Source organism: Rhinoderma darwinii, chromosome 6 (genome assembly GCF_050947455.1).
Source record: "Rhinoderma darwinii isolate aRhiDar2 chromosome 6, aRhiDar2.hap1, whole genome shotgun sequence".
Taxonomy (NCBI): Eukaryota; Metazoa; Chordata; class Amphibia; order Anura; family Rhinodermatidae; genus Rhinoderma; species Rhinoderma darwinii.
In genome coordinates, this window is record NC_134692.1 from 120479198 (window position 1) to 120500895 (window position 21698).

The window sequence follows — 21698 nt, forward strand, 5'->3', positions numbered from 1 at the left end:
TTGTATACGGTATTGCTGTTCAACCCTATTCACTTTAATGGAGCTGGGCTTCAATACCAGACACGACCCGTGTACAAGTGTAGTGCTGTTTCTGGATTCCTGCACAATTTCTTTAAAATGGTATTCCGATGAAAGGCATACATAACATGCATAGACATTTGTGTCATGTCCTAATCGGTGGAGGTCCAACTGCTGTGACCCCCGAAAATCACAAGACTGGGAGTCTTATCTTCTGTGGTGCTGGTTTTGAAGAAGAGGGAAATAGTCTGAAAATCTGTGAGTCTTCTGCACGTAGTGCTATCCATTATAGTCCACACGTTTATGGAAAAAGAGCAAGTGGGTGAACCCCACCGATCAGACAGATTAGAATTGGTGATAAAAAAAAAACAGAAACGGTATACTATTCCATAACACACACGTAGTGGAAGAGCCACGGTCAGCAACTTGCTTTCCTTACTAGTAGCCAATACCATTAAGAACATGGCTACTACACATCTGATAGGGAGAAGCTATTCCCTCATTCCGCAAGTCGGCACGCAGGCAATTTACATGTAATTCAAAGGGAAAAAAGAAAGAGTAATTCAAATAAAGAAGTCAATTGACCTTTCAGTACTTTCATATTGTCATTGTAAATTAAATTTTATCTCCTAATGCCTTTAAGCGTGACAAGTTGCTGAAGAATTGCAGCAATTTGTACGTGATTGCAGGCTGATTATTATTGTATAGCTGTCCGCGTACTGGAGTTCGGCGGGGGTAATTATTTAGGCTTTGGGGAGAACAGGTTCGTATCGCTGCGATTGCTGGAAGAATAATTGCCTGCAGTTATCTTGAAAAGGCAGACCCTGAAATGTGGTAATTATGTTCAGCACGGCGACAATGGGTTAATAACCCCTTTTGGAAAGTCTGAAAAAGTTTTTAATTCTGGAGTTTGGCGTCGCCAGCCAATAATAACAAAAATCTGCATGCAAAGCTGGCAAGACAAAGTACAGTACTTTACAGTATCTCGAGGGGACACATGCACTCGTTTAGCCAGCGAAGCTTGTATCCATCTTGGCACTCACTACTCGTTTTCGGGAACTGTTCCACTTGCCCATAAGAAAACGATAGCAGTTCCACCTCTTTTCAAGCATTAGCTTTGGTTACTGACAACTTATCTGTCTGGTTATACAGAGGTAGGAAGATGTAGAGACCAGAAATGAGGTAGAACCCTCTCATTTTCCCTATTTCTTAAAAAGGGTTGTTTGGCTCCCGTGCCCCCTTCCCAAAGAAACAGCGCCACTTTTACTTCATGGGATGTGTCTGGTATTGCAATTCAGGCACATTTACTTGAATGACGATGAGATACAATACCCGTCAACAAGGGTGGGGCTGTTTCTGGGAGAATTTTTTTACTTTATTTTTTGTTTAATCCCTGACAACCCCTTTAAGAATCTGTACTTGGCTCTGTTATTAGGCTCCACATCAGTGTATAGAGATAAAAGGTCTAGGGAGCTGGAATTGCAGTTATAAAAAGCTTTATTAAAAGGATCTGTCACTAGTTTAGTAATGCCCAATCTCATAGCTCATCTAATAGGCGCTGTCACACTAATAACGCTAGTGAAAATTGTGTCCCAAAACGTTTATTATTTTAAAAGTTATGAGCTTTTATTCTAATTATGCAAATGAGCCTTTATTAGACAACTGGGAGGTAACAACAGCGATTTTCCTGAGGTGGAGCCTCTTCACAGCCCCTGACGCCATCCTATCAGCATGAAGCTGCTTCACACAGCGTGAGAGACTGAGGCTGGAGTGAAGGCGGATCACTTCAAACAGCCATTTCTCGGCTATGGACCACATAGAACAGTGGTTCTGGTGACATATGATAGAGGAGATTGTAATCTTTCATATGGCACTAAGATCGCAGTTCTAGCTGTGAAACAACTGAAGATATCACCAGTTGACAACACAGTCGGGAATGGAAGCTGTATACTATATGATCACGCTGTGTTGCTGGGCAGGGAAAGGGGAGAAGCTGTATGCTGATTGGACAGCGTCATACAGAAAACATTACACCCTCAGAGTGAAAAGAAAGTCACCTCCCATTTGGCAACTATAGCCAAGTTAGCGTATTTAGAAAAATGCTCATAACTTCGCAAATAATAAACATTTTTGAAAAACAATTAGGCCCCATGCAAAAACGGAGCCATTCACTTTCATTGAACACTGACACCTTTCCGTAGCACTACGGAAGGGTGTCAGTGCCGTGGAAATGTTCCAGGAATTATGGAACATGTCCGTTCTTTCGCATTTTGGGAGCACGGCCCGAAAATGCGGCTGTCAGTTAGCGGCCGCCCGTGCCCGCAATCGCGGGCCGGGATTGCGGGCAAGGTCGTGTGCATGGGGCCTTACACTGTAGTTATCAGCATCATAGCGCCTATTAGATTAGTTAGGAGATGGGGCATTAATAAACTAGTGACAGATCCTCTTTAAATTAGTAACGGTACAAATACTTGACATACTGGATCTCCTAAACCTGTAGGAATGTGGTGGAAGTTACATGTGTCTGCCGCCTATACGTACAGTGAACTGTTTACTGGCTGCACCCATCCTTCCTATCCAACGTCTGCTCATTTGATAACAATGAGTGTTAAGAGAGGCATGGACTCGCGAGATAGGGATATAATATTACTACTTTACACAGCATTAGTGCGGCCTCCTCTAGAACATGCAGTTTAGTTTTGGGCACTAGTTCCTAGAAAGGATGCCCTGGAGATTAGAAAAGGGACACAGAAGAGCTACAAAACTGATAAGGGGAATGAAGAGTCTGTGTTCTGAAGAAAGATTAAAATAATTAAATGTATTTAGTCTTAAAAAGAGATGTTAAAGGAGGGGCATGATACGTGTGTGTGTGTGTGTGTGTGTGTGTGTGTGTGTGTGTGTGTGTGTGTGTGTGTGTGTGTGTGTGTGTATATATAGATAGATATGTAGATATAGATACATACAGTTAGGTCCAGAATTATTTGGACAGTGACACAAGTTTTGTCATTTTAGCTGTTTACCAAAACATATTGAATATACAGTTATATAATTAACATGGTCTTAAGTGCAGACTCTCCACTTTAATTTGAGGGTATTCACATCCTAATTTGAGGAAGGGTTTAGGAATTACAGCTCTTTAATATGTAGCTGCCTCTTTTTCAAGGGCCCAAAGGTAATTGAACAATTATCTCAAAAGCTATTTAATGGGCTCCATGGTCTATTAATTTGCATTTGGCAGCTGTTGCTGTGAACCCACAACATGAGGTCAAAGGAGCTTTCAATGCAAGTGAAACAGACCATCGTTAGGCTGGAAAAAATTCATCAGAGAGAGAGCACAAATGTTAGGAGTGGCCAAATCAACAGTTTGGTACATTCTTGAAAAAAAAAAAAAAAAGAGTGCACTGGTGATCTTGTGAACTCCAAAAGGCCTGGACGTCCGCGGAAGACAACAGTGGTGGATGATCGCAGAATCCTTTCCATGGTGAAGAAAAACCCTTTCACAACATTTACCCAAGTGAAGAACACTCTCCTGGAAGTAGGTGTATCAGTATCTAAGTCTACCATAAAGAGAAGACTTCATGAGCGCAAATACAGAGGGTTCACCACAAGGTGAAAACCATTAATCAGCCTCAAAAATAGAAAGGCCAGATTTGACTTTGCCAAACAACATGTAAAGAAGCCACCCAGTTCTGGAAAAAATTCTACCAGAATGATGGGAGGAAGAAAGTATGGAGAAGGCTTGGAGCAACTCCTGATCCAAAGCACACCACATCCTCTGTAAAACATGGTGGATGGAGTGTGATGGCATGGGCATGCATGGCTGCCAAAGGCACTGGGTCACTAGTGTTTCTTGATAATGTGACTGTAGACAGAAGCAGCCGGATGAATTCTGAAGTGTTCAGGGATTTACTTTCTGCTCAGATTCAACCAAATGCAGCAAGGTTGATTGGACGTCGCTTCACAGTACAGATGGAGAATGACCCAAAGCATACTGCGAAAGCAACCCAGGAGTTTATAAGGAAAAGAAGTGGAATATTCTGCGATGGCCAAGTCAATCACCAGATATCAACCAGATCAAGCTGCATTTCACTTGCTTAAGACAAAACTTAAAGAGACTCTGTCACCACATTATAAGTGCCCTATCTCCTACATAATATGATCGGCGCTGTAATGTAGGTGACAGCACTGTTTTTTATTTAGAAAAACAATCAATTTTCACCAAGTTATGACCTATTTTAGATTTATGCTAATGACTTTCTTAATAGACAACTGGGCGTGTGTTTACTTTTGACCAAGTGAGCGTTGTGGAGAGAAGTGTATGACGCTGACCAATCAGTGACCAGCGTCTTGACAGTAAATAGACATCACTTCTAGCCAGGACAGGATGTCTATTCACAATCCCGACACTTCGGTGACGTTTGTGGGTGACTCACACAGCACATCGAGATCATGCTGTGCTGTCATTTACAGCGTGATCTCGATGTGCTGTGCTGTAAGTCATGCACAAACGTTACCGAAGTGTCGGGATTGTGAATAGACATCCTGTCCTGGTTGGAATGTCTATTTACTGTCGAGACGCTTCAGTAACGTTAATGTGCGAGTATGTGACTGCATATAGTGAACAAAGAGGGATCACTATGTGCAGAGTTAATGAAGGGAGAGAAGTTTATGACGCTGATTAGTCACTGATTGGTCAGCGTCATACATTTCTCTCCACAACGCCCACTTGGTCAAAAGTAAAACACGCCCAGTTGTCCATTAAGAAAGTCATTAGCATAAAGCTAAAATAGGTCATAACTTATAATGTGGTGACAGAGCCTCTTTAAGGCAGAAAGACGCACAAACAAGCAACAACTGAAGATAGCCGCAGTAAAGGCCGGGCAAAACATCGCAAAAGAAGAAACCCAGCGTTTGGTGATGTCCATGGATTCCAGACTTCAGTATAGTAATGTTATTTGTCCAATTACTTTTGAGCCACTGAAATGAGGAGGCTGTGTAGAAAAATGGTTGTGACTCCTAAACGTTTCACAGGATATTTTAGTTCAACCCCATGAATTAAACCTGAAAGTCTACACTTCAGTTGCATCTCAGTTGTTTCATTTCAAATCCAATGTGGTGGCAGCAGAGGCCAAATCATGAAGATTGTGTCACTGTCCAAATAGTTCTGGACCTAATTGTGTATGTATATAATATGGCACGTACAAAAAATATGATGAAAAGATGTTTCATCTAAAGTCCCCTCAAAAGACAAGACCCGGCTCCAGCTGCAGAAGAAAGGGTTTACTCTCCAGAGGTGGTAAGGCTTCTTTACTGTAAAGGCTGTGAAATAATCCTTTCAGAATCTGGTCTCCGCAGACACCAATGATCCCGTCAGGAAAGGCTTAGGTTATTTCTTGAATCGAACGCTTATGTAAATGTATAAAATTCATGTTTGAATGTCGATCCAGTCTCATCGCCACTTGGGCTGGGGAAGGAATTTTCTCTTTTAGGGCAGATTGTCTGATGCCTTTTTTTTTTCCCTCCTTTCTCAGAATCATTATGGGGAACCTAATTTCTAAGATCCTCTCCTGGTTGAACTTAATGGACATATGTCTTTTATAAATCCTATTAATTATGTAACTAGGTATGTGTGCATGGAATAGCTGTATGAACATGGTTGTATATGAATGCATTATATATAGAGAATGGGCAGAACAAAACGATGTAGAGACACTGGTGGATTCCAGCTGAACCACTATGAGGGTATGTTCACACGACAGCGTCCATAACGGCCGAAATTACGGGGCTGTTTTCAGGAGAAAACAGCACCGTCATCATCCGTAACGGCATGTGCAGGCGCTTGAACGCCGCGTCCATTACGGACGTAACTGGAGCTGGTTTTCCATGGTTTTCCATGGAGTCCATGGAAAACGGCTCCATTTACGTCTGAAGAAGTGACAGGACACCACTTTGGCGTGGGCGTCTATTTACGCGCCGTCTTTTGACAGCGGCGCGTAAATATACGCCTCGTGTGAACAGACAAACGTCAGCCCATTGCTTTCAATGGGCAGAGGTTTGTCAACGCTTTCAAGCCGTATTTTCGGACGTAATTCCAGGCGTAAAACGCCCGAATTACGTCCGTAAATAGGCCGTGTGAACATACCCTGATTGTCGAGCATAAGAAAACGGCTGGATAGTCAATATCCATCAACCTCCATGAAGTTTCTATCTTTCAACCAGCAAGTATTTTCTTGTAGTTAGAACCTGAGTACAACAATGGACACGGAAGAGACGGATGAGGACACAAATCTTAGCACTATAGTGATAGGTCCCGGCTGGTGTATAAATACTGTTAAAACAATGTCGGTGAAGTCAAAAGTAGCCAATCAGATTTCCTTTTTTGTAGGGGGGGGGGGGGAGGGACTTTGATGTAAGAGAATAGCTTCTTGTGGGAAATTCTCCTTCATGCAGACGTTTGCAGTCATTTATCCCTGTGTGCGGACCTTGGCAATGATATTCCAGTAACTGGCATTAACAATTTTATTTTATCCTATTAAACAGGGAACGAAGTTTGGGCAGTGGGACAGTGCTACGTTCCAAAATTCAGAGCAGCAAACCAAGTTCCTTCGTCTTTTGGGTGGATTCAAGAAGGGAAACCAAGCGACCTTGACATCGACCTCAAACCAAGAACAAGCCAATATGGCCTTGGGGAAGGAAGGAGAACATATTCTTCAGAGGAACCTGCTAGCAGAGTTTGACAAAGCGGTTTCCTGGAAACAGAACAGAGGAATTGGCTTAGGCTTCCAGCCTGCCCAGAAGAAGACCTTCTACATAGACCAAACCGCATCCAGGTCGGTGAAATTGGATGACTGAATTTAGATGCATTCAGATCCCAGACTGAACGAGGACAAACTTCGTAATGATAAAGCTAATGCCTTAGTAAGGGCAGAAGGCTAACTGTGTGTATTCCATCATCCTATTCTCCTCTGTTTGTTATATTTTACCAAAACCAAGAATGGATCCCAACAGAAGGAAGGAAACTTCTAAGAGTCCTGCTTTTAAAGAAAGGGTGGAGAAAAATCCCCCCCCCCCCCCTCCAAAAAAAGTCGGACAAATGAGCCGGAAAATGAGGTATAGGAACAGCTTGAAAATGTACAAACTTCAAAACAGAATCAAAAAGTGGGACTGATAATAGCATTTGCTCTTTGGACGGGGCTACACCTAGACTTTTTGAAGTATTACGGATTGATTAGAACTCTTGAGCGACCGCTGCAGTCCAAATCAATACATTGAGTTACATTCAGACAGCCGTAACGTGGAACCTGCGTTGAGCGAAGTTCAGTTCACAGGGGGTCCAGGTCTTGCCGCTGTAATGTGGCTTCACGAATGCCTGGAATGAAGGGACGATACCGCTCATTGGCGATTAACATAAAACAGAATCTCCAACACGAAGCGCAGAAAAGCCACTGATTAATAAATCTTGCATCTGCATTAAAGGGGTACTCTGCTTTCAGCAAATATAGTTATTTGCTGAAACTGTAATACCATTTAGGCTTCCTTCACACACACTTGTGTTTTTTTAGATGTATATTTTTTATTTTAACCAATAAATGAGCAGAACGAGCTTATCAAAGTGTGAAATACATTACTATGATGCAGACATGGATTTGCTAAAAGGTTAATACAAAGTGCAATGAAGCTGCATATGATGAAGCGGACCAACCCAGGACGGGATCATGGACCAATCTGACCGCATGGGTCAATTATTCGCCAATAAAGAAAGTTTATCGTGACTGTGAGCGCGATAACACAAATGTGATCCAAGTTTTCCGTTTGCATTACCATTGGGTTCAAAAGTAACGCTGCCGTTGCTAATGGTTTCCTTTTTGGCGGAATCCATAGTGTAGTCGACTACGCTATTGATTCCACAAAAAAATGGAAACGATTAGCAACGGAAGCGTTACCATTGAAATCAATGATAATGCAAACGGAAAACTATGGTTTCCGTTCGGGGGTTCCCCTGGCTGAAATGTCTGACGGAACCCGACGTAGATGTGAACAAAGCCTTAGGCTCCATGCACACAACCGTATTTTCATCTATCCTGAAATACTGTCTGTAAATACGGTCCGTATTCCATCCATATATACGGATCCGTAAAAAAAAGGGAGGGTGCAAATGATATCAGCATGTTGCATAGGAACGCTTCCGTAAATACACACATCCGTATAATGTCCGTACTTACGGAAGCTCCAATAGACTGCTATGGGAGAGTTCTTGCCGTATAAGGCCCCATGCACACGAACCTGCGAATTGCGGCCCCATTCCCTCCTATGGACCCATGCACACGACCGTGGTTTCCACGGTCCATGCATGGCCCAGGAGCCCGGACCGCAGAAAGAAAGGACATGTCTTATAATGGCCGTGTTCTGCGGTCCAGGCTCATAGAAATAATGCACGCAGCCATGTGCACAGCCTGCGATTTGTGGGCGGCTCGCAGGCGACACTCCGCCCCCGGCCGACCCGAAAATCACGGCCGTGCACATGGCTACGGTCGTGTGCATGAGGCCTAACTTTTTTCAGCACGGACACCCATCAGTAAAAATTCTGTAAGGTGTCTGTGGCCAATAGAAATGAATGGGTCTGTAATTACCGATGAAAAAATACGGTTGTGTGAATGGAGCCTTACTACGGTTTGTAGTACACTCAATATTTTTCTATTGACTTAGTTAACATCTGGCTGTAGCGTTTGTTTTGCCAACAAAGACACGGCAGAAAACAGGGAGGAGGAACTGGGGGTTTAGGCCCCCATTCTCGCAATTGGTGGGGATCCAGGCAATCAGACCATGATCACCTATCCTGTGGATAGGTGCTTATAGTGGATTCTGTGAGAACCCCATTAGGCTTTATGCACACGTTGCAGAATTTATTGCAGAAAATCGGCATCAAAACTGCAGGTAATTCCGCAGGTAAAATCTGCAACTAATATTGTGGGTGGTTTTTTATGCATTACAGGTGCAGTTTTTACATTATGTTGCTTTTTTAAACCGCAGCAAGTCATTTTTCAATAGAAGTCAATGGTTAGATGTTTGTTATGGACAGACGGCTGCTATTGTATTATAATGTGTTTTTTGTGCAGTTAACTTCATCTTCATAACGTCCGACCACATGCAGGTAATGACCGCGCTGCCAAAGTTGTTGCTGAACTGCTTGCGTTTTTGGTAACAGTTCTGCAATGCATTGTAATGAACTATATACAGGAAGCGCCGAACAAACTTCAACACCAGAGAAAACCATGTCCATCAATTATTTCCTTGTAATGCTGCAGTTCTGTTGCGTTTCTAAGAGACAAAAACCGCATACAGCTGACCGCACGCAACAAAACCGCCAAAAAAGAAAACATCGCACCGTATGGCCTTACCCTCACTATTGTATACCATAAATAAAGCCATTAACCCCTTCCTGACATCCGCTGTATTTATACGGCGAAGGTAGGTGGAGTAGTTTGGAGCGTTCTCACGCGCTAAATCTGCTCCATAAGTTCATCTGGTCGGCTGTTTGAAATAGCTGACACTTCAGTGTAATGAGCGAAATCCTGCTAGTTTAACCCTTTGGAGACCATGTCATCTGAGCTGTTAGAAACGGAGGTGGCCCCCTGTGCATTGCCAGCCATCCCTACAAATGTCGGGTGACTATGGTCGTCATGGCAGCTTGGGGGCCTAACGAAGGCCCACAGCTCTGCTATCTTTGTACTCCCATATACTGCAGTACATTAGTATTTCAGCAAGGTCCCCTAGGGTAAAATACGGTGATTATATATATATATATATATATATATATATATACACACATATATGTATATATATTAAAAGTTCAATAAACAAAAAACTCCCATTTTCCACCAAAAAGCAATATTTACATAAATTGGTGTCGCCGTGTCCGTAAAAGTCCAAACTATTACAATAAAACATTATGTAATCCGCACGGTGAAAAAATGAATTCCAGAATCGCTGTTTTTTGTTCACATCTTCCACAAAAAATTGGAATAAAAACTGATCAAAAAGTCTCATGCACCCAAAAATGGTACCAAAAACACAAACTACAGCTCGCCTCGCAAAAAAATAGACCCTCACACTGCTCCATAGATGGAAAAAATTAAAAAAAAATTATGGTTTTCAGAATAGGGCGAAAGTTAACAATCTGTTTTTTTCATTGTAAAACATAAAAAAACAAAACGATATAAACTTGGTATCACCGTAATTGTATTGAACTGCAGAATAAAGTTAACATGTCGTTATTACTGAAGGGTGAACGCCGGAAAAACGAGATCCAAAAAACAATGGAAGAATCTGTTTTTTCCCCATTCCACCCCAACAAACAAATGTTTTCCAGTTTCCCAGTACTTCTAATGGTATAAAAAATGGTGCTGTAAAAAACAACAACTTGTCCCGCAAAAAACAAGCCCTCATACAGCTATGTCGACGAAAAAAAAAAAAAAAAGTTATAGCTTTTGGAAGGTGGGGAGGAAAAAAGCGAAAATCTGAAAAATGGCTGCGGAGGGAAGGGGTTAATGACTGAGATAGTCAGACGAGCATTGTATACGTCCGTGTGCAGTACGTTAAAAAAAACGGACAGCACATGGACCTATGCAATTCAATAGGGCTATTCGTTTTGCAGACCAAGTCGCCCATTGAAGTCTATGGGTGCGTGAAAATTACAGACGGCACACGAACGTCATCCGTGTGCGGTCTGTGTTTCACACAACAGTTACTAAAGAAATGGAGAGAAAAAAAATGTGCACCAACACGGACGTGAAAAACTGATGGCACACGGAACCGAAATGCGTTAAATACGGTAATTTTTTTGCGGACGCAAAACAGACACCAATCAGGCCTAATAAGAACACACCTCAGGCTGGGTTCACACGACCACTTTAACGTCCATAATCGACGGACGTATTTCGGGCGGAAGTCCCGGACCGAACTCAGTGCAGGGAGCCGGGCTCCTAGCATCATAGTTATGTACGATGCTAGGAGTCCCTGCCTCTCCGTGGAACTACTGTCCCGTACTGAAAACATGATTACAGTACGGGACAGTTGTCCTGCAGCGAGGCAGGGACTCCTAGCACCGTACATAACTATGATGCTAGGAGCCCGGCTCCCTGCACTGAGTTTGGTCCGGGACTTGCGGCCGAAATACGTCCGTCGATTACGGACGTTAAAGTGGTCGTGTGAACCCAGCCTCACACTAGTATTGCTGAACATCGAAGGGCTTCATTTATCAAGACTGTCCAACAGAAAAACTGCCTTGTTGCCCCTAGCAACCAATCACAGTGCAGCTTTCATTTTCCCTGAGCAGTTCTAGAAATAAAAGCGGAGCTCGTGAGCGCCATAATTGTCGAATGTTAAACAGGAATTTCTACTACACATATTGTACAATTGGTTATGGGTTCCTTGTAGATGATCCAGTGGTGTAGATACAGACTGTTCACGTCATTCTTAGGGTATGTTCACACGCGGAGTCAAAAACGTCCGAAAATGCCGAGCTCCTGATTTTCAGATGTTTTAGCCACTCGCGTTTTTTACGGACGTTTTTGGAGCTTTTTTCAATAGAGTCTATGACAAACCGCTCTAAAAACGTCCCAAGAAGTGACATGCACTTCTTTTTCGAAGCCATTTTTCAAAACAACCGCGCAAAAAAGTGGCCCATTGGAACAGAACGCCGTTTTTCCCATTGAAATCAATGGGCAGATGTTTGGAAGCATTCTGCTTCTGATTTTTAAGCCTGAAAAACGGCCGAAAATAAGCCATGTGAACATACCCTTATTACTGGTTTGCTTATGGGACATTTAGTTGACTTTTCACTATTTGATCCTCGTAAAACAGAATATTGGTTTGTTTATAGGGTTTACCATACGTTGCGACATCTATGGACAGCTTCAGGCCTGGTCCCCACACTGGTTGCATGAGAACTGACTAAGGTGACATGTACATGACCGTTGTTTTTGACAGATAGCACACTGACCCATTAATTTCTATGGCCCTATGCACATTACTGTGTTTTTCACGGATCTGTGTGGTGGCCGTGGGACCAGGCCACAAAACTCAGAGCAGGTCCTATTCCTGTCCATGTTTGCGGCTCGGTCTCACCTATTCAAGTCTATGGCAACGTGGAAACCATGGACAGCGCACTGATGCAATCCATATGCTGTCCGTGTTTTCCATGTCTGTTGTTTACGGACTGCAAAATACAATCGGTAGTGTGCATGTAGCCTAAGGCTGGATTCACACAAGCATGTTCGGTCCGTAAAGGACGGAACGTATTTCGGCCGCAAGTCCCGTACCGAACACACTGCATGGAGCCGGGCTCCTAGCATGATAGTTATGTACGACGATAGGAGTCCCTGCCTCTCCGTGGAACTACTGTCCCGTACTGAAAACACGGAGAGGCAGGGACTCCTAGCGACGTACATAACTATGATGCTAGGAGCCCGGCTCCCTGCAGTTTGTTCGTTCCGGGACTTGCGGCCGAAATACGTTCCGTCCATTACGGACCTAATATGCTTGTGTCAATCCAGCCGAATACTGAACCCTTGTCTATATCCTTACAAAAACACAAAAAAAAAAACGGTATTATGTGCTCAGCAAACAGTTTACCCAACTATATGTGTGATCCGTGTTTCATCCTCCTATCTCACCAAAAATGAGAGCAGATCCCAAGAAATTAAAATATAAAAAGAGGGATCTGTTAGGCCCTGGTCACACAGTTTGTTGCAGGTGGAAAAAAATCACGGAATTCCTTCTTCCTTCTGGCTCACAGCCATTGTAGCCAATGCAAGGACCACGGTTAAAAAAAAAAAGCTGTGAAAAACTCTTAGAAACAAGTGCCACATCTTTTTCTAGCTCCCATTGATTTCAATGCAAGGTCAGAGGCAGAAACCGTGGCCAGAAAGGACATGCTGCTTATTTTTTTCCCGCAAGCTGCCCGGGAAAAAAAAACGCCTGCCTCCCATTGAAATCAATAGGGGGTGATTTCGGAAACTTTTTAGTGCGGATTCAGACACCGTTTCTGCATCAAAATCAGTGCCAAAAATCTGAACTAACTCTTTGGGTTCGCAGTCTGCATATGTCTTAAAACCCCTAAGTATGGCCGTATAAACGTAACCTTAATTTACAACGTTGCTGAGTAACCTCTGCACTCTATAGAAGTAAATGGAAACAGACTAAGAAAAGACAAAAGGAACTTGAGATGTATTGATAGCGGTGGCCGAGCACCATGTGACTAAAGACGCCATCAAGTTCAAAGACAACCTCTGTCCACTATTAGGGTATGTGCACACACACTAATTACGTCCGTAATTGACGGACGTATTTCGGCCGCAAGTCCCGGACCGAACTCAGTGCAGGGAGCCGGGCTCCTAGCATCATAGTTATATACGGTGCTAGGAGTCCCTGCCTCTCTGCAGGACAACTGTCCCGTACTGTAATCATGTTTTCAGTACAGGACAGTAGTTCCACGGAGAGGCAGGGACTCCTAGCATCGTACATCACTATGATGCTAGGAGCCCGGCTCCCTGCACTGTGTTCGGTCCGGTACTTGCGGCCAAAATACGTCCGTCAATTACGGACGTAATTAGTGTGTGTGTGCACATACCCTGACAGTCTATTCGAGCACCGACACCTCTACAGGACAAATATCTGTGCTCTCCCCTGCCCAGGTGTTTCTAGGAAATGGTTAATGCACCCCCCGTCATTCCAGTGACTACATACAGGGGAGTTCCTGTGCTCCAGATTTCTCACTTCACATAGCTATTTTTTACGGTAAAACAATGGACACTGACTTAAATAGGTTTTCACGGATTTCCGTCAATGGGTTGTCAGGCGCTGTTGGTCATGTGACGGATCTGGCGCTTCCATTCTTCTATTTTATTCCATTCTTCTATTTTGACAAGGCAGGAAATCCCTAAGGCTGGATTCACGCGAGCGCTGCGCATCCTGGACTTGAAAAACTGAAGTTTTTCACTTCCAGGGTGCATCCGTGCTCTGCGCTGCGGGACGCGATGTCACGCATCCCCCATAGATGAGAGTCTATGGAGGGATGCGTGAAAAAGTAGGACATGTCCTATTTTCTCACAGACCCTTCATACGCTCCGTGGAAACAACGGCCATGTGAACGGCCACATTGAATTACATAGGTCCGTGTAATGGCTGTTCATGTAAATAAGGCCTAACTTTCATTAAAACCTGGATACAGAGACCATTGTAGAAAGGATCGGTCAGGAACACGTAGACTGACATGGAGAACAAATATTTTTATTATATACAAAAGGTAATTTTGGCCAAAAAAATCCTTTAAAATCTGCAGCGATTAACAGTTTTGTAGCAAACAACAATGTCTACATGTCCAAAGCAACACAGATTGCTGTGTAAGTATAAGGCTTTGTTCACACGATTTTGTAGTTCATTAGGGGAATAACCACCCTTGCACACCTTTATAGTACTTGGATCTCAAGAGAACGAGGGTCCCAAATGCCTTGAATAAACAGAGCGGCGGTCGCGCCTGCGTGCCGCTCCATTCATTCTCTATGGGACTGTCAGCGATAGCGGAGCGCTGTACTTCAAGAGGATGGAGGTCCCGAGTCCCCTGAATGATCGGTGGGGGTCCCAGCGATCAAGCACTTATCACCTATCCACAGGATAGGTTTTAGGTTGTTGTGGTGGGATAACCCCTATTCAGGGGATTCGGACTGTTATAAAGGTCTATTAAGGAATGAATCCGCGCAGAATCAATAGATTGTTAAAAAATGGAGATGGACTTTAAAGTCAGATTCACATTACAGCTGCGACTCCTGGGCCACCGCTGTTTTACTGATGCAAAGATCACCATAGAAGCCAAGTTCTATTCAGTAGGACCACATGGGGTCCAGTCACAATATAGACGCTAAAATGCAACCCTATCACAGTCATGTGGAACCGGCCTGACAGTATCCATGTTTTTAAAAAAAAAAAAGGGAAGCGGACACAAATTCTTCAAAACACATATTTCCTTTTTTTGTTAGGGTATGCTCACACTTTCTTTGAGGCAAATTTTGCCCTGGCTGCACTTCGTGCTGCGTTTTTCGGCCGCGGCCATTGAGCGCTGCAGGCAAAGAATGCAGCGGAACCGCAGGAAGAAAGAGCATGTCGCTTTTCTTTCCCGCAAGCATTTTTTCTGCGATTTCCGATTGTTTTTTTTTTTGGCGGTTCCAGAAATCGCACCAAAAAACTTCTGTGTGAACTAGCCCTTAGGCTTACTTCATACACACTTTGTGTGTGGCTTTTTTTTGTCTTGAAATTCATTGCGCTTTTTAAAAGTATTTTTTTGAATGCATTTTCTTGCGTGGCATTTTTTTTTTGTCACATTTTTGAAATGCGCGTTTTTTTTTTTACGCCTAAAAATACGTATTGTTTGTACTACATTTAATATTTTCCTATTTGACCTCTAGCTCACATTGGGCTGCATTGTTTTTTGGGCAAAAAAGAGGCCAGGAAAAAATGTGTGAAGGCACCGGATACACGCGGCGAAATGCAAACTATTATGAAAAGGTATGTAATATGAAAGAGATATATTTAGCAAAGTATAAAGTGGGTTCAAGGATTACAGAAGACTGGTTTCATCTTGGAGTGAGGCGACGGCAGCGGGACAAATACTAACAATATAGAAAATTCTCCGGGCGTTAGAAGGTCGGAGGTGACAATGAATGGAAAGAAAACCAGGCAGCTTTAGAATGACATTCGGATACATCGCCGGATGCCATGAAGTTCTAGACCTATATACACGGCGGCATCAGAACCACCATGGCCACAGTTCAGACAGGGCTTTATAATCTCGGCTCTGGTATTCATCAGGTTATTCGTTGTAAGCAGCTGAATACGGGAACGCCATTCATAGGTCATTAGGTTCTGGACTGCAGAGGAAGTCGGTTTGCCAGGTCATTCAAGTGACTACAATCCGGTTGTTTGCTTCTCTTCTTGATGTATTCCAGAGTTTTCACCTAGTTGGAAAAAAGTAATTCAATTTATTCGGTGGCAATATGTAACTTAAAGCAAAAGCGCGGCTCTAGTCCTAAAAATGATATGTTACTATCTCTGGGCAATGCTTTCCTGCTATGTATTTTCCCAGTATTTGCTGCTTTTTACCACCGCTTTATTATGCGCACTGTCTAGTGTAGTGTTCAGCAGCCTTCGGCACTCCAGCCATTGTGAAACTACAACTCCCAGCATGCCTTGACATCCAAATGCTTTATTTTTCCAGCCAAAGGCTTCCAGGGCATGCTGGGGATTGTGGTTTTACAATAGCTGGAGTGCCGAAGGTTGCTGACCCCTGGACTCAGGGGGTGGATCTCGGTCTACCACATATTCTAGTCTTCTCAAAGTTTCAGGCTGCTCCTCTGTCCCCCCCATGCTTTACACTGCTACTCAGCTGACTCACATTGTGTGCAAACCCATCATGAAATCATTGGTGGTGCAATTAGACTATCAGTGAGAAAACAAGATTACTGCCACACAGAGAGGTACATGAGCAGGGGTGCACCACCCATTTTACCTCAGGTGGCACCCTTCCATGATTGTAGGAGGCAGCAATTTGGCATACAGTCCATCTCTGCTCATTCCGATCTCCAATGTATTTCATTTGTTACTCAGGCAGCAAAATTATTTTTAATATTCTCCTTTAACTATAAATTGTGTCTATAAATTACTGCTAATAAATTTGAAATCAACCGATTCCTTATATTGGTTAGAAATGAAGTTGCACAATGAATCCAGATTGCTACGGTCTAAGTTACTTCCACACAGGTCGATTTGCTGCGGAAAAATTCTGCTGGAAATCCAAACCACAATCCGCAGGGAAATCTGCCTGAAAAACTGCACCAAATCGTGCTTATTTTGGTGCATATTTACAAGCGGATTTTACGCTATGGAGAGTAGCTGCATCGCTCACGTGATACCAGGAGGCCGGCGGTACAGATACCAGCCGGGCATCCGGGAACGCAATGCTACGGGAGTGGCAGGGGAGGAGAGTTTAGTCTTTATTTTAAGCTTTAAAAATAGTGGGGGGGGGGGGGGGGGGTTTGGGGGGGGGGAGACTTGTGCAGCAAAATCCACAGGTAATCCACAGCAAAATTCGCCATTTTTTTTGCGGATTTCAAGTTCTCCATTGAATTCAAGGGGGGAAATCCGCAACAAATCCACAGTAGAAATTGAAAAATCCACATCGGAGGTCACATTCTGAGCAGAAATCTTCTGCAGTGTGTGGATGAGACGCAAAATCCACAGCAATTCCACTACATGTGAACGTAGCCCTACACTAGAAATGTGACGGCTACAATCATCACTTATCATCACTCCGTTCATTGTCTTGCAAGTAGATGCAGTAAATGACTATTACAGAACATGGTCTATACTGAAAATAATGTCTTATATCGAGCCCAACGTTTTTACCCACCAAGTTTAGTATCACCAACATATGCAAATCTTTCAGACATTATAGGCCCGAACACACTAGACTGGGACTTACCATGGTTTTTGTATCGGCAAAGCCGTGCTTCTGAGCCAGGTTCCATAGATTTACAGCCAGCTGGTTTAGTTTATTGTTCCTCAGGTCTCCATGAGCAAGGATACTATTAAAAAAGAGCAGTGCGAGGGAGCTCTGACGCTTCAGGGTCTTTGGGGGAAGAACAAAAAACACAGGTAAATACTAAACTAAGAAAATATTACATTTAGCATAAGTGCAGTGGCACACGACAGCGAGCCACTCGGGCAGTTTTTCACGGCATCCGAGTGGCACCCGAAAGTTTTCACAGACCAATTCACTTTAGCCGGTGAATCGGGTCTGTGAAAACTGACCGGATTTTCTGACCCGTGGAAACATAAGGCATGTCCTATCTTTCCACAGATCAATGACGGGACCCGGCCGGCGCACAACGGTCGTGTGCATTAGGCGTAAGTTCTTATTATTTCATCCATATGCACATACAGGATCACAAGGGTAGGCTACTAACATTCAGAACAAGGACCGCGGTTTGAATTCTTACCTACCATACATTCTGAATGGTGTCATTGTAGCCTACGTAACATGATACACTGCAGGGCAGCGGGGTCAGGCAGCATAACTCCCACCGGACAGCGACTATAGTAAATATCTGACTAATATTAATTCAATGTCCTAAATCATTATTGAAAACAAAAACTATGGCATAACCCACAATGGACACAGGGATGTCCACTTGATCTGGTAATAAAAAAAAAAAAAAAGACAAGTTTTGCTGCTCACTAAGTGGGCCTCAAGCCTATTTTGGTGTACAGTTTGCATCCTACCTATCCTGATATTGGTCGGCACAACAATGTTATCATGCCCGGCTAACTGCCCAAGCCACAGAACCGTCGGATCCCACGTTGGGGCGAGGACAAGTAAGCTAAATAGCCACCACTTGTGCACTGGGTGGGGTTCTGGATGGAGCACCTTGTGGCACTATTTGTATGGATACTGTGTGCCAATACGGATATGCGCACTGTGCGTTATTTATCTGGACACTGAATAGCGCTAATTGGAAACGATTATAAATATGAACAGGCATAGTTTCAGGACGGTTGCTGGGGCAATATACCTTTGTAGTGAATAGTGCTTAAAAGGTTAACTAAGCGTTCAGCAAACTTCTGACATGTCATAGGGACACGTTAGAAGTTTTGATTGGTGGGGGTCCGAGCACGGAGACCCCCACCGATCGCTAAAACGAAGAGGCTGAAGCGCTCAGTTGCTTCATTTCTGTTCGGCTTTTGCCGAAAAGCCAATGCAGCGGAGTACGGGCTGACAGACTTTCTATTGAGCCTGTACGCAGCTACATCGATTTCCGAACAGACACGAATCGGCTCAGCGGTCGCACGAGAGGGGCTGTCGCTCCGTTTTAGCATTTGGTGGGGGTCTCCGTTTTCGGACCCACACCAATCCAAACTTCTGACTTGTCACTAGAACATGTCAGAAGTTTGTTGAAGGTTTAGTTACCCTTTAATCAGCTTCCAGAAATGTCTCAAATCTGACCCACGCTAGAGCACGGCTTTAAACCACTTGGATGTGGATTCCAGTTACTTTATCCAATACTGTAATTCTATCCATAAAATAGCAGACATTAAATGTTTCATCAAGTTGTAATTTAAAGTCCTGAATGCCAGAGAAAATAATAAGATCAGCAAAAGAGCCTTGGAAGTCTGGTGCGGAGGCTGCATAAATAGCCCATTACCCAGCGCTTCTTCCTCTAATAAACCAACCATGCAGCGGTGCAGGACGCAGACTGAAGCCAAGATCATACATTAGCCCTAAGAATGGTAATACCCATCATTGTAAGCACGGACACTTCTCTCTATGCTACATAAGAGACTGTATGAAGTGAGACAAGGATTCTCATCTTAATATAATATAAAAGAAAAAAAGAACAAAAATGAAGAGTTGCCATGGCAGCATGCTTGGCACATAGCATGCGGACAAGCTTTGCTGGGCATAATTATACCTATAAGAACACATCATCACTGGTGGTTCTGGGTGAAGGACCTGCTGCCGTAGGGAGGAATAACTGCTAGAGAGATAATGGCCGGAGAAGTAACATATTTAGTGGTCACTTTGATATAAGAGTCGCCAGTAAAAGGACTATTCAGTTAATAAACCGATATGAATGTGACCCGTTCGTTCCGCTCTCAGAAACTGAACGACGTGACCCAGAACAAAGCGTCCTAGTATTCAATTTGATGCGGAGATAACAGCACGCGTCTAAAAATAAAAGTCTGGACTTAGTCGTTGTAGACAGAAAATTATTTATGTTTCTAGTCAGTCAAAAAAATATAGCCATAACTCACCCGGACCAACCCCCAAGTTTTCACAGTGGGTTCTGTCAGGTGAGTATATGGCCCTTTTTTTTTCTGTTTTATTGCAATCCCCTTTTGGCCACATTTTTGATGAACTTGGACAACCCCTTTTTTTAAAGGGTTTTCCGTGATGTAAAAACCATTTTAATAAGAAAAATACTCAACTGTTAATCCACTACCGATCCAGCGCTGCTGTTTCGGTGGTCCCCCCGCTTTGTCTGCTTGTCCCGCAGTGATGAAGTGCTGTTTTTCTGCACGTGACCACTGCAGCCAATCACTGGCCTTAGCGGCCTCATGCCATTCATGCTAGCATCATTGCTGAGGCCAGTAACTGGTTGCAGAAGTCATGTGCATGACTGGCACATCATGACTGCAGGGAACTCAATAAAGACTGAGGGGGACCACTGTAGCTGCGACGCTGGAGCGGGGGACTGAACAGGTATGTATTGTTCTTTGTTTTTATTTTATCAACATTTTTTTTTTTTTTTTTTAACTCCCAGTCAACTCCTCTAAAGTAAAGAGCCCAGCACCTGTGGGGGCAACAACCGATCAAGAGGGATTTTCAACATATGGATGTAAACAAGAATGTTCCATTCACTGTCACCAAGCACAGATCTTGTAAATGTCGAGGAATTGAAACAAAGTATATTTACAGGTTGGATTACTTTTCAAAGTTAAACAATTATTATTATTTACATACAACCAGGAAACATTTGAATTAATATTCTATAGAATTTACCTGACAATCTACGTCATCCTGGCAACCAGGACCAGAGGTGTTAGAGGAGGGTCTATATAGGAACCTCCAGAACGTGTACTGTATGAGAGTGACATCACTGGACCTGCACAAGACCCTGAAGAATCTGTGTTGTCACATGTGTGTTACTAAACAGCAGCAATGACTTTCCCAAAATTCTACTGGCTTCCATGACGACCTACCTATATATCTATATCATATCGGTCTATGAATCCATGCAAGTCATATCTACCTATCTATCTCATATCTATCTTATATCATATCTATCTATCTATCTTATATCATATCTACCTATCTATCTCATATCTATCTTATATCATATCTATCTATCTATCTTATATCATATCTACCTATCTATCTTATATCATATCTCCATACCTATATATCTCATATCTATCTTATATCATATCTACCTTATATCATATCTCCATACCTATATATCTCATATCTATCTTATATCATATCTACCCATTTATCTCATATCTATATCATATCTATCTATATATCTCATATCTATCTTATATCATATCTATCTATATATCTCATATCTATCTTATATCATATCTACCTATCTATCCACTGTGTGTCAACGTACACATTTGTTAGGGATAGATTCAATCCATAGATTAACTATCGATCAACCTATCTACCTACACATTCTCACATATGCAGACAGTCCCGCATTTACATCTGAGGGGACTGTAGCCATAGAATGTCTCCGCCAATCAAGTAGTCTACACCCAAAGTCATGTATTTCTTTAGACCGTGTTCCCACATAGAGTTATCGCTGCACAATTTCCGCAACAAAATTCTGAGCGGAAAACCCACAGCGTATTACAGTAGCAGCAGAGTGGATGAGGTCTGAACAAATCTCAAATACACGCTGTGTATAAAATACGCAGAGAAACGGTTCATAAATTGACCTGCGTGTGTTTTCTTAATCCGCAGCATGTCAATTTATGCTGCGGAATGGTCTTTTGTTGTGGATTTCCCTCTTGAATTAAATGAGGAGGTAAAACCCACAACAAACAGCAAATGTTTTTGCGAGTGA

At 43.0% G+C, this 21698-nt stretch overlaps 2 protein-coding genes across 3 annotated transcripts in view; one reads left to right on the top strand and one right to left on the bottom strand.

Annotated features, from left to right (window-relative positions):
* KNOP1 (lysine rich nucleolar protein 1) overlaps window positions 1-7630 on the top strand; it is a 28588-nt gene extending 20958 nt beyond the window's left edge. For both annotated transcript variants that reach the window (XM_075830193.1, XM_075830194.1), the window contains one exon: window positions 6559-7630. In XM_075830193.1, coding sequence (XP_075686308.1) covers window positions 6559-6870 — 312 coding nt within the window. In that variant the 3' untranslated portion in view covers window positions 6871-7630. The remainder of the gene's footprint in view (window positions 1-6558) is intronic.
* Window positions 7631-14291: 6661 nt separating this feature from the next.
* VPS35L (VPS35 endosomal protein sorting factor like) overlaps window positions 14292-21698 on the bottom strand; it is a 63220-nt gene continuing 55813 nt past the window's right edge. The window contains exons 30-31 of the mRNA XM_075830195.1: window positions 17552-17698; window positions 14292-16028 (exon numbers count right to left, since the gene is read on the bottom strand). Of these exons, the coding sequence (XP_075686310.1) occupies window positions 15930-16028; window positions 17552-17698 (246 nt within the window). The 3' untranslated portion in view covers window positions 14292-15929. The remainder of the gene's footprint in view (window positions 16029-17551; window positions 17699-21698) is intronic.